Genomic DNA, 12,051 nt, shown 5'->3' with positions numbered 1-12,051 from the left:
CTCAAGAGTTTATAAGTCTGAAATCAGGGAACTGGGTCTGGGTGGAAATCCTTGTCTCTGTTTGTCTAGCCAGCGTTCTTGGATTCTTTGGTGATGTCCACCTGGCATCAATCTCCCAATTGTGTTTACTTTTCCTTAATCTGCTCTGTTTATAGTCCAAATCATGAGGTTTAAGATCCACCCGACAGTAACATGACTTCATGAAAAAAGAAAATTTTATTCTCTAACCCTACTCCCTAGGGGATTATATCCACAGAAATAGGGGCACAATTCAATTTATAACAACCAGTCCAAGTGTGTGTGGGGGGGGTGGGGGTATCCGGTAATTACAATCTCCTCTTTTCATACGTAACCATTTGATTTTAATTGCTTATGGATTACATTTGAAATTGAAATTATAATTTGCCATTCTTAAGGGCATTCTAGCACGCTAACACACCCCAGAGAGATGTTAATTTGTGTTTTATTAACTATGCAAAGGCATCCAACTGTGTGTATCATAACGAATTGTTGATAACTTTGAAAAGAAAGGCAATACTAGAACACTTCATGTGGAACCTGTACTTGGACCAAGAAGCATGAACAGAATAAGGCAATACTGTGTGGTTGAAAGCAGGAAAAGGTGTGTGGTGCGTCAGACTTGTATTCTTCCACTACATGTAGTCAATGTGTATGGAGAGTAAATAAACCCTGCAGGTAGACTTGGTGAAGAAAATGTGCCACCAGGCTTGGAAGAGGGCTTATTAACAACCCATAAAATGCAGACAACTCAACCTCCTTTGCTGTAGGTGGGGAGGACTTGAAGCACTTGCTGGTGAAGATCTAGGATTTCCACCTTCAGCGTGGATTACAACTCACTGTAAAGAACAGAATCCTCACAACTTGATCTATAGGTCACATCATGATAAATGGAGAAAAGATTGAAGTTGTCAAAGATTTCATCTCGATGGGATCCACAACCAATGCTCTTGGAAGCAGCAGTCAAGAGATCAAACAAGGCACAGCACTGGGTCCATCTGGTGCACAAGGCCTCTGTAAAGTGTTGAAAAGCAATGATGTTACTTTGAGGACTAAGGTGTGCCAGACCCAAGTCATGGTATTTTCAGTTGCCTCATGTGCATGGGAAATTTGGACATTGACTAAGGAAGACTGAGGAAAAATCACTGGTGCATTTGAATGACGGTCCTGATGAAGAATACTGAAAGTACTGGACTGCCAGATCAACGATCAAATCTGCCTTCGATGAGGAACAGCTGGAATACTCCTTAGAAGCAAGGATGGTAAGACATTGTCTCTCGTATTTTGGACATATTATCAGGAGAGACCAGTTCCTGGAAAAGGGCGTCATGTTTGGTAAAGTGCAGAGTCAGCAAAAAAAAAAAAAAAAGCCCATCAAGGAGATGGATTGGCACAGTGACTGCAATGTTGCTCGAATATAACAGCAACTGTGAGCAGGGCCCAGGACTAGGATTGTTTCATACTGTGTTGTATATAGGTCCTTATGAGCCAGAACCAACTTAACAGCACCTGTGTTAGTCCCGGCACTTTAGAGAAACAAATCCACAGAAATTCATATGTATGAGAGAATTTTATATAAAAGGAAAGTATGGATTAAGAAAGCATCCCCCGTGTGATCACGTGGTCGCGAAGGGATCAGTTATCAGGCATCAAAGAACAAAAAAAATCATATCATTGGCTAGACACCTTCATGATACAATCACTGAAGACAAACGGGTGCATAAGCAAATGTGGCGACGAAAGCTGATGCTGCCCGACTATCAAAAGAGATAGTCTCTGGGGTCTTAAAGGCTTGAAGGTGAACAAACAGCCATTTAGCTCAGAAGCAACGAAGCCCACATGGAAGAAGCACATCAGCCTGTGCGATCACGAGGTGCCAAAGGGACCAGGTATAAGGCATCATGATATATATATATATATATATATATATATATATATATATATATATATATATATATATATATATATATATATACCATAGTGAATGAAGGGGGAATTGCAGAGTGGAGACCCAAAGCCCATTTGTCGGCCACTGGAGATCCCCTCATAGAGGGGTTTAGGAGAGGAGGTGGGTCAGTCAGGGTGCTATGTAGTACCGATGCAGAACACAGCTTTCCCCCAGATCCTGGATGCTTCCTCCCCCCAACTACCATGATCCGAATTCTACCTTGCAGGACTGGATAGGGCAGAGGTTGTACACTGGTGCATATGGGAGCTGGAGGCACAGGGAATCCAGGGTGGATGATTCCTTCAGGACCAGGGATGTGAGGGGCGATACTGGGAGAGTAAGAGTGAGTGGGTTGGAAAGGGGGAACTGATTACATGTGACCTCCTCCCTGGGAGACTGCAGAGATTATCCACTTGGCTGCTGTTTGAAAGGTGGTTGTTCGGACCCATCCGACTCTTGACAGAAGGAAGTTGTGGCAGGCTGCTTCTGCTTAGAAACCCTACGGGGCCAGTTCTACTTTTTTCTGTGGGGTTCCCATTAGTCAAAAGCAACTCAAGGGCAACAGGTAAAATAGCCTTATTTTCTAAACTAGAAATCAGGACCCCCTTGCTCTGACAAAGACTAATTGTTTAATGTAGTTACATAGGAAGTTTGACAACATCACAAAGTTAGATTTTTTCTGGTATGATAAATTTAAATGAATCTCAAGTGCTTTAAACTTTTTTTAATTAAACAAACAAACAAACAAAAAAAACACACTGCCACTGAGTTGATTCTGACTCCTACCAACCATATATACCACCAGTTCTCAACTTGTGGGTTGTGACTCCTTTGGGAGATGAACGACCCTTTCACAAGGATCTCCCGATTCATAACAGTAGCAAAATCACAGTTATGAAATAGCAATGAAAAAAATTTTATGGTTGGGGTCACCACAACATGAGGAACTGCATGAAAGGGTCGTGGTGTCAGGAACATTCAGAACCACTGATATATACAGTTTCCTATGCTGTAAATCTTTATGGGAGCAGATAGCCTCCTCTTTCTCCCAAGGATTATTATTCAGCCTTCGGTATGGATTAGGAGTCCTGGTAACAGTGATTAGGCGTTGGGCTGGTAACCATAAGGTTAGTGGTTCAAAACCACCGGCCACTCCACAGGAGAAAGACAGGGCTTTCTACTTCCATCAAGAGTGGCAGTCTCAGAAATGCACAGGAGCAGTTTTACCCTGCCTTATAGGGTCACCATGAGTCAGAATTGACTTAATGGCAGTGAGTGAGTGAGTCAGTATGGATTACAGTGCAATGTTAAAAAAAAATAACGACAAGGAAAATTCTCACAACTAGACCAATAGGTAACATCATGAGAAAATGGAGATTTGTCATGGTTCGCATGTATATATTTTTTGAGGTGTTAAATTTGTAAGAGATTTTCAAAGCAACTAAAAAGCAACTGCAAATGAGTTCTCTTTTCAACTCACTGGCTTCTAAATGCTTGAGCTTTATTTTCTCCTCCAAGAAACATCTCCTTTTACTCTTTTCATTTCATCGAGGCTGGTAAAGCCAACAACCTAAAAAAGGGACCCAGACAGGGGGTTAGGTTATGATTCAGTGTTGTTGAGTCGATTCTGACTCATAGTGATCCTATGCAAAACAGAATGAAACGGTGAGTTTGAACTGTCCACTTTTTGGTTTGCAGTCCAACACCTACTGGACAGCCTCACCCAGGGTAATAAAGTCAAAGTCGTTTTCCCTTCTACCACATCATATTTCATGTGTTAGGTATTAGATCCTCAGTTACAGGGTGATCTGCTGACATTGAAACATAGAACACTCAAAGAAAGTGTTCGGTACATATTGATTGGAGAAGACTTTTTAAAGCCTGTTTCATGAACTAGCTCTGCACAGTTGTTATTGTTGCCCTTGATGTTAGGTGCCATCAAGTTGCCCCGAACCATCTTCACAATTGTTCCTATGCCTGAGCCAATTGTTGTAGCCACTGCGTCAGTGTCCATCTCATTGAGGGCCTTCCCCTCCTTCGCTGCCCCTTCGCTGTTCTCTCCTGACAACATGTCCAAAAGTTTGTAAGAGGAAGTCTTGTTGCCCTTGACTCTGGTCGTATTTCTTCCAAGGCAGACCTGTTTATCCTTTTAGTAGTCCATGGTACTTTCAATATTCTTCTCCAGCACAATTCAAGTGCAGCTACACGATTTATCAGATTTCCAGCCCAATCATAATTTCAAAGTGTAAGATGGCTTTTATTCCAATCCAAATGCAATGGATAGTTCTATAAGCAGTACACAGTGATTAAGTTCATGGGCTTGGTATAAGACTTGTGTTTGAAACTGAGGCTTGCTAGGTAGTAGCTGTGGGACTGGTGGATTAGTTATCTAATCACTCTGTGGGTTATTTTCCCATTTGTTAAAATGGGATAATAATACTTGTACTTAAACATTATTAAACATTTAATCTCCACAGGGTACCTAGACATTTACCTAAACAAATATGTACCTGCTGGGCAAGCGTTGTTCAATTCTGAAATAAAAAATGTTAGGTGCTGAGACAGTTAAGTATATTGTGCCAACCTGGTTGATAAACACATGTGGGTTTAAGTGAAAGGTGGAGAGATAAATGGCTTAATGAGCCTTACCTTTCTAGCTCTCGGGTCTCTTGCTTTCTGATGGTCGGACCAGGGTGCAGCTGCCTTAGCCAATTCCCTCCTTCAGCTGGCAAAACTCACTTCCTGCAAGAAATCCCTGAGGAGAAGCCACATGGACCTACCCCGATGCAGCCCTGGGTGCTGGAGCAGCAGCGTTGAGACTTCTACCAGTGCTAAGATACTTACACTTTCACTAATTCAGCTTTCCTCCAGCAGTCGGCGTCATAGTATGTGTTTTGTGAGATGGAGGAGGACTTTGTGGATTGGTGTCGGTTATATGGGCCATAAGGTTGGACTTGTGGGCTTGGGCAGCACTGGGCTGGGATGCTTTCTTTCTTTTTTGTGTGTGTAACTTTTAAAAACATTTTCTTAGGGGCTCATACAACTCTTATCACAATCCATACATATACATACATCAATTGTATAAAGCACATCCATACATTCTTTGCCCTAATCATTTTCAAAGCATTTGCTCTCCACTTAAGCCCTTTGCATCGGGTCCTCTTTTTGTTTTCCCCTCCCTCCCCGCTCCCCCCTCCCTCATGAGCCCTTGATAATTTATAGATTGTTATTTTGTCATATCTTGCCCTATCCGGAAGTGAAAGTTCATGGCCATGAAATTTCAGTGGAGTGCAGCAGCCCTACTCTGAAACACACAGGGCCACCATTAGTTGGAATGGACAGGAACTGGCCATTGGCAAAAATGAGCTTTGATGAATACAAGCCTTGAAAGGTCTTTCATGTCCTTTTACAGTAAATAATACTCCCACAGGTAATCGCTATTCTGATTTCTCTTGCCATAGAAGAGTTTCGCCCTTTTTGGGACTTTGTATAAATGGACTTATACTATTTGTGTTCTTTTGTATCTGGTTTCTTTCATTCTCCATATGGTTTTTGAGATTTAATTGAATGTATGAGTAGTTCACTTATCTTTACTTTGTGCAGTTATTGTATGAGTATGCCACAATCCATTTAATCCATTTTCTGATTGATAAGCACTTAGATCGCTTTCAGTTTTTATCTATTATGCACACAGCTGCTATAAATAGTTGTATACAAGACTTTTGTGAACACACATTTTCATTTGTTTTGGATAAATATCCAGAACTATCATCTCTAAGAGCATACAGGAGGTGTGTGTTTAACTTTATAAGTAAATGCCAAATGGCTCCACAATATGTTTATTGGGATTCTATTTTTAAAACATTTTACCTTTAACATTTTATTTCCCCACCAGCAAAATATGAGATTTCCAGCTATTTCATATCCTCTTCCACATTTGGTGCTGCGAGCCATTTTAATTTCAGTTATTCTGATGGTGAGGAAATAGGGTGGAAACTACAGCTGCCCTCCTCCAGTTTCAGCAGGGAGAAGGTGAAACCCACTACACCCCAGCCCAAGGCCAACTGTTGCAAGGCAGAGCTCAGCCATGCCACCACCCTCCATCCCTTTTAAATCATACTCTGCCACCAACTGATCCTCCCATAGAACTCTACTACCTACTGTGTCTGATAATCGATTGCAGTGGCCACAAACTCAGAATACTCACAATTCATGAAGGAAATTCACAGTTCTCACAAAGTCAAGATAAAGAAAACATTGAGCACACAATCTTTGGTCCACCGCAGCACCTCTCCTCAGTCACACTGACAGGTCTGTCACTTCAATCCTTTGTCTCGTAGTGATATGGTCTTTTGGCCTCTGCCTCTGTGGGCCAGGAAGACCGCCTGCCACTCTGCTTCACTACCGCAAGATCTCTGTAGCACGGCCCTCTGCTCTGTCTCGTGGTCTCTGTGCATCAGCTTCTTGTGCCTTCGCTGTCTCCACCACTTCAGGTAGAGATCTGTCTTGGCAGTTTGGGGAATTCTCTGTTTCTGAGATGGATTTTTATACTCAGAAGAATAGCAAAATGAACGAAGCCATGAGCTAGAGTCCTCCACATCTTACTTGTATGGTCCTACGCAATAATTCGGTGGGAGTTAGACAGAAATGGAGAGAGGAGTCATATGTATTTCATTTCACCACACATGGTCACTTCTTCTCAGTCATCCCACACGCACACACATGTGCACGCACACACACATCAATATGAACCATTAATTCACTGTGGTTTTAATTTACATTGCTTTGATGACTGATGATGTTGACTATCTTTTTATATGCTTACTGATTATCTCTATAAGGTCTTTTATATATTTTTTCAAATATTTTACCATTTAGGGGCATTTAAGTTTATTATTGATTTTAGAGAATTCTTCATATATTCTGTGCATAGGCCTTTTGTAGTATGTGCATGTGTATATATGTATGTCTATTTATATGTATACAGAATAAGTAAAACATTATTGATATTAGAGTTCTAGTTCATACATGCAGACTATGTTTACACATGTCTCTGTGATTAGTGGATGGCTGCAGGTAAGTTCTCTCCGTCATACTCTTGTCTTAGGCTCATTAAGGTACCTTCAAAAGAAAGGTCCAATCAAAACAATGACACCCAAGATGATCTCCTGGACCCGTGTGTTCAAGACAAAGAGCCAGCTAGAAGGTTATGGAAATTGCTTTTTTAAAAACATTTTCTTAGGGGCTCATACAACTCTTATCACAATCCATACATATACATACATCAATTGTATAAAGCACATCCGTACATTCTTTGCCCTCATCATTTTCAAAGCATTTACTCTCCACTTAAGCCCTTTGCATCAGGTCTTCTTTTTTCCCCCTCCCTCTTATAAATTATTATTTTGTCATATCTTGCCCTATCCAGCGTCTCCCTTCATCCCCTTCTCTGTTGCATCCTCTACTCTCCCAGTATCGCCCCTCACTCCCTGGTTCTGAAGGTATCATCCACCCTGGATTCCCTGAGCTTCCAGCTCCTATATGCACCAGTGTACAACCTCTGCTCTATCCAAACTTGCAAGGTAGAATTCGGATCATGGTAGTTGGGGGGGGGGGGGGGCGGGGCGCAGGGAAGAAGCATCCAGGATCTGGGGGAATGGAAATTGCTTTTGAAAACGGCATTGCTGAGGAAAAGGCCAGGAAAGTTGCAGTAAGGGATTTTTTTTCCCCATCACAGCAATATGCCAGCCCAGTCTTTGAGAGTAGCAAGGGCTATCGTACAAGAACTTAGTTGGAAAACCTTACCTTTACCCGACAACCGTGATCTTCCCCTTCCAATGTCCTGTTCCCCACTCAATGAACATTGTAAAGGAACTGAGTCCTTTGAGGATACCAAAATTGCTGTTTTGATGTGGCACAAATTAAAGACTGCGTAATTGTCTGCTGAAGAGCTAGACAGATGGAAATACTGCCATCAGAAATGTATACACCTTTAGGGTATATCAAGAAAAAATGACTTCATGTTTGATACTTTTGTTTAATAAAGGTCTCTGTGCTTTTCTAGCAATACTTTTTTACTTCCCCTTGTGTGTGTGTATGTTATCTAATTGTCTTACATAGCAAACAAGGTATTGCATTGGGTAAATCTGCAGCACAAGTATTGAAAAGCAAGGATGTTACTTTAAAGCAGTGGTTCTCAACCTGTGGGCCGTGACCCTTTGGGGATTGAATGTCCCTTTCACAAGGGTCACTCAATTCATAGCAGTAGCAAAATGACAGTTATGAAGTAGCAATGAAAATAATTTTAAGGTTTGGGGGTCACCACCCCATAAGGAACTGTATTAAAGGGTTGCGGCATTAGGAAGGTTGAGAACCACAGCTTTAAGGAGTAAGGTGCGCTTGTCCCAAGCCAGGATATTTTTCAAATGCCTCATATGCATGTGAAAGATAGCCAGTGACTAAGGAAGATCAAAGAAGAGTTGATGTCTTTGAATTTTGATGTATGCAAAGACTATTGAAAACACTATGAGCTTCCAGAAAAAAATAAGTCTGTGTTTGTAAGAAGTACAACCAGAATGCTCCTTAGAAGCAAGACTGGGGAATGGACGGGGATCATGATAGTGGGACAGAAGGAAGGTGAATGGAAATAGAGGAAAGAAGTAGGAGGCCAAAGCTACTTATATAGGTATAGCTACATGCATGTATATATGTAAATATGTTAATCAATAAAGAAAGGGATAGAGGCCAATGTACATATGTTAAGTATTAAGCTAGCAGATGGATAGCCAGTGTAAGGCATGACGAAATAATAATTTATAAATTATCAAGGGTTCAGGAGGGAGGGAGGGGAAATGAGGAGCTGATACCAAGGGCTCAAGTAGAAAGGAAATATTTTGAGTATGATGATGACAAAAATGTACAAATACAATGGATGGCACCATGGTTGGCACCATGGATGTATGTGTGGATTGTGATAAGAGTTGTACCAGCGCTCAATAAATTTTTTTTAAAAGATAGTAGATTGACTTTGGGCCTCTACTTAAGGCTTCCCTTAACACAAGATACTCATCTTCCCTACAAGATCACTGAAGACAAAATGGGTGCATAAGCAAATATGGTGAAGAGAGTGGATGGTGCCCCGCTATCAAAATATATAGCATCTGAGGTCTTAAAGGCTTGAAGTTAAACAAGCAGCCATCTAGCAGAAAAGCACATAAGCCCACAAGCACACCAATCTTGTGATCATGAGTTGTCAACGGGCTCAGGCATCAGGTATCAAAAATCCAAAACAAACAACTAGATCGATGTGAATGAGAGTAGGATTGGAGTGGAGACACAAAGTTCATCTGTAGACAACTGGATATCCCCCCACAGAGGGTTATAAGGAAGAGATGATTCAACCAAGGTGCGCTATAGCGCCGACGGATCACACAGTGTTCTTCTAGTTCCTGAATGCTCCCCCCCACCCCCACTACCATGACCAAGTTCTACCTTACAAATCTGGCTAGACTGGAGAACACACATTGGTACAGAAAAGAGCTCTGGACACATGGAATTCAGGAACTGTAGTGGAAATAGCAATGTTATGCGGTTAGGGGGATAGTTGGGGAGGGGAAGGAGGAGAAAGGGGGAACCCATCACAAAGTTGGATATATAGCACCCCCCTCAAAGGGGAAGAACAACAGAAATGTGGGTGAAGGCAGACAACAGATAGCATAAGATAATAAATAATAATATATAATTGATCAAGGATTCACGGAGGGAGGGTGGGGGAGAGAGGGGGGGCAAAGAGGAGCTTATACCAAGTACTCAAGTAGAAAATGTTTTGGAAATGATGATGGTAACATATGTACAAATGTGAGTGACACAATGGATGTATGGACTGTTATAAGAGCTCTAAGAGCCCCCAATAAATGATTGGGGGAAAAAAAAGCAGAGGAAGCAAGGCTGGTGAGACTTTGTCTCATATACATTGAACAAGTTCTCAGGAAAGACGGGTCCCTGGAGATGGGCACCATGCTTGGTGAAGTAGAGGGTCATAAAGGTTTCTAAGGAACATTGTGGTGAACTTCTTCTGAGACAGATGCTCTTTAGGCAGTCCACAGTACTTTTGATGCTCTTCGCTCACACCATAATTCAAATGCATCAATTATTTTCCAGTCTTCCTTAGTCGATGTCTAACTTTCACAGCCATAGGAGGCAACTGAAAATGCCATGGCTTAGATAAGGGGCACCTTAGTCCTTCCTCAATGTGACATCTTTGCTCTTCAACCCTTTAAAGAACCTTTGTACAACATATTTGCCTAGTATGTTGTTTGATTTCCTGATTGCGGTTTCCGTGACAGTTGATTGTTGATAAAAATAAAATGAAATCCTTGATAACTTCAGTCTTTTCTTCATTTATCAGGATATTGTCTATTTAGTCCAGTTGGAAGGAGTTTTGTTTAGTTTCCATTGAGGTGTAATTCATACTGGAGGCTGTAGCCTTTGATCTTCATCAGTAAGTGCTTCAAGTCCTCTTTGCTTTCAGCAAGCAGGGCGATGTCATCTGTGTATTGCAGATTGTTAACGAGCCTTCCTCCAATCCTGAGGCCTTATTTTTCTTCATATAGTCCAGCTTCTCAGATTGTTCAGCATAGAGAAGTATGGTGAAAGGATACAACCCTGATGCACACCTTTCCTGATTTTAAACTAATCAATAGCCCTCGTTCAGTTGAAGTACTGCCTCTTGGTCTATGTACAGGTTCCATGTTAGCATAAGGATGAGTTCTGGAGTTCCCACTCTTCCAAATGCTATTCATAGTTTGTTGTGATCCACACAGTTGAATGTATTTGCAAAATCAACACACAGATAAGCATCTTCCAAGTATCCTCTGCTTTCCTTCAAGATTCACTTGATGGCTGAAATGATATCCCTCCTCATTCAATATTCTCTTCTAAATATAACTTGGATTTTTTTTTCTTGACAGAAAATAACTTTATTTTTGTTAATTCAAATAATTATATCACAACAGCTAGATTAAGGGGGCCACACAAACCCAGCCCCAAATGTGACATCATCTCAATACAGAACAATGCCTTTTTCCAAGGTGATTCTGAAAGTAAGGAAGTGATTAATGATGGAAAAGAGGTTTAACTTGTACACGTTACATAGCTACTATCAGTTATTGATTTATACTAAATTAACTTGGTCATGAGAGATGTAGATCCCAGTTCCTCGGTCTGAATGTGATTAGGCCAATCCGTTTGCAAATTTGCACTGCTTCAGCACCTCACTGAAACCCTCGCAGAGCTTGAGGTCGCCCTGGTTCTGGGCACATTCCAAAAACTGCTTCATCTCATAGTGGCAAGGACCAAACAGATGCTGCTGCTGGTACACCGGCTGGGCTCCCTGAGGCTCCTGGTAAGTGATGTCAGGCCTGGCGGGCTCAGTGCCACTCCCCCCACCGAAGCCTCCAGTGATGGCATGGCCCAGTGTGTGCCCAACAGCAGAGCCCACAGCCACACCGGCTGCCGTGGTCGCCATCTGTGCCATCAGACCGGGTTGTCGGGGTGCAGCAGCAGGTGAGCCGACCGCAGTTGGTGGGGCTGCAGCTGGTGGGTGGGCAGCTGGGGCTGGCCTGGGGGCAGCTCTCATCTGAGGGGCTCGGCTGGCCGGAGTGGCCACGCGGGAGGTACGGCTCCGGCTTCCGCGCAGCATCGTAACTACACGGCGAGGCGGCTTCTCGGTGCGGGAAACGCGGAGGGCCATAACTTGGATTTTTGAAGAAGCACATTGTCAATATGCTGCTGCAATTATTACTGGAGTTTCTTCTCATAAAATTTTTATTTTCATGTGACATTATTGATATTCTTTCATAATTTTCTGCATTCTGATTGATCTTCTTTCTTTCGAGTGTGCAGTTGGTTGGCCAGGTAGCTGCCTTCCGAATTTCTTGGCAGAGACTAAAATGAATATATGATACTACATATGAAAATGTTTCCTGTAACCTATCAGTTTATTTTCCTTTCTAACTTTAAAATCCATTAAAACATTTTAATGGGTCCTTAAAACAATGTGGATGCTCGGCTCTACACCTTCCACG

General features: G+C 42.0%; 1 protein-coding gene across 1 annotated transcript; it reads right to left on the bottom strand.

Annotated features, from left to right (window-relative positions):
- Positions 1 to 11,152: 11,152 nt before the first annotated feature.
- On the bottom strand, positions 11,153 to 11,708 carry LOC142433109 (coiled-coil-helix-coiled-coil-helix domain-containing protein 2). Its single transcript, XM_075538241.1, has one exon. It carries the CDS (start codon positions 11,664 to 11,666, stop codon positions 11,199 to 11,201), a length of 468 nt encoding a protein of 155 aa, XP_075394356.1. The 5' UTR covers positions 11,667 to 11,708; the 3' UTR covers positions 11,153 to 11,198.
- Between the last annotated feature and the right edge of the window lie 343 nt (positions 11,709 to 12,051).

The sequence above is a fragment of the Tenrec ecaudatus genome, chromosome X (assembly GCF_050624435.1).
Source record: "Tenrec ecaudatus isolate mTenEca1 chromosome X, mTenEca1.hap1, whole genome shotgun sequence".
Lineage (NCBI taxonomy): Eukaryota > Metazoa > Chordata > Mammalia > Afrosoricida > Tenrecidae > Tenrec > Tenrec ecaudatus.
Note: the sequence above shows the minus strand (reverse complement) of the source record. Positions and strands in the feature narration are given on the sequence as shown.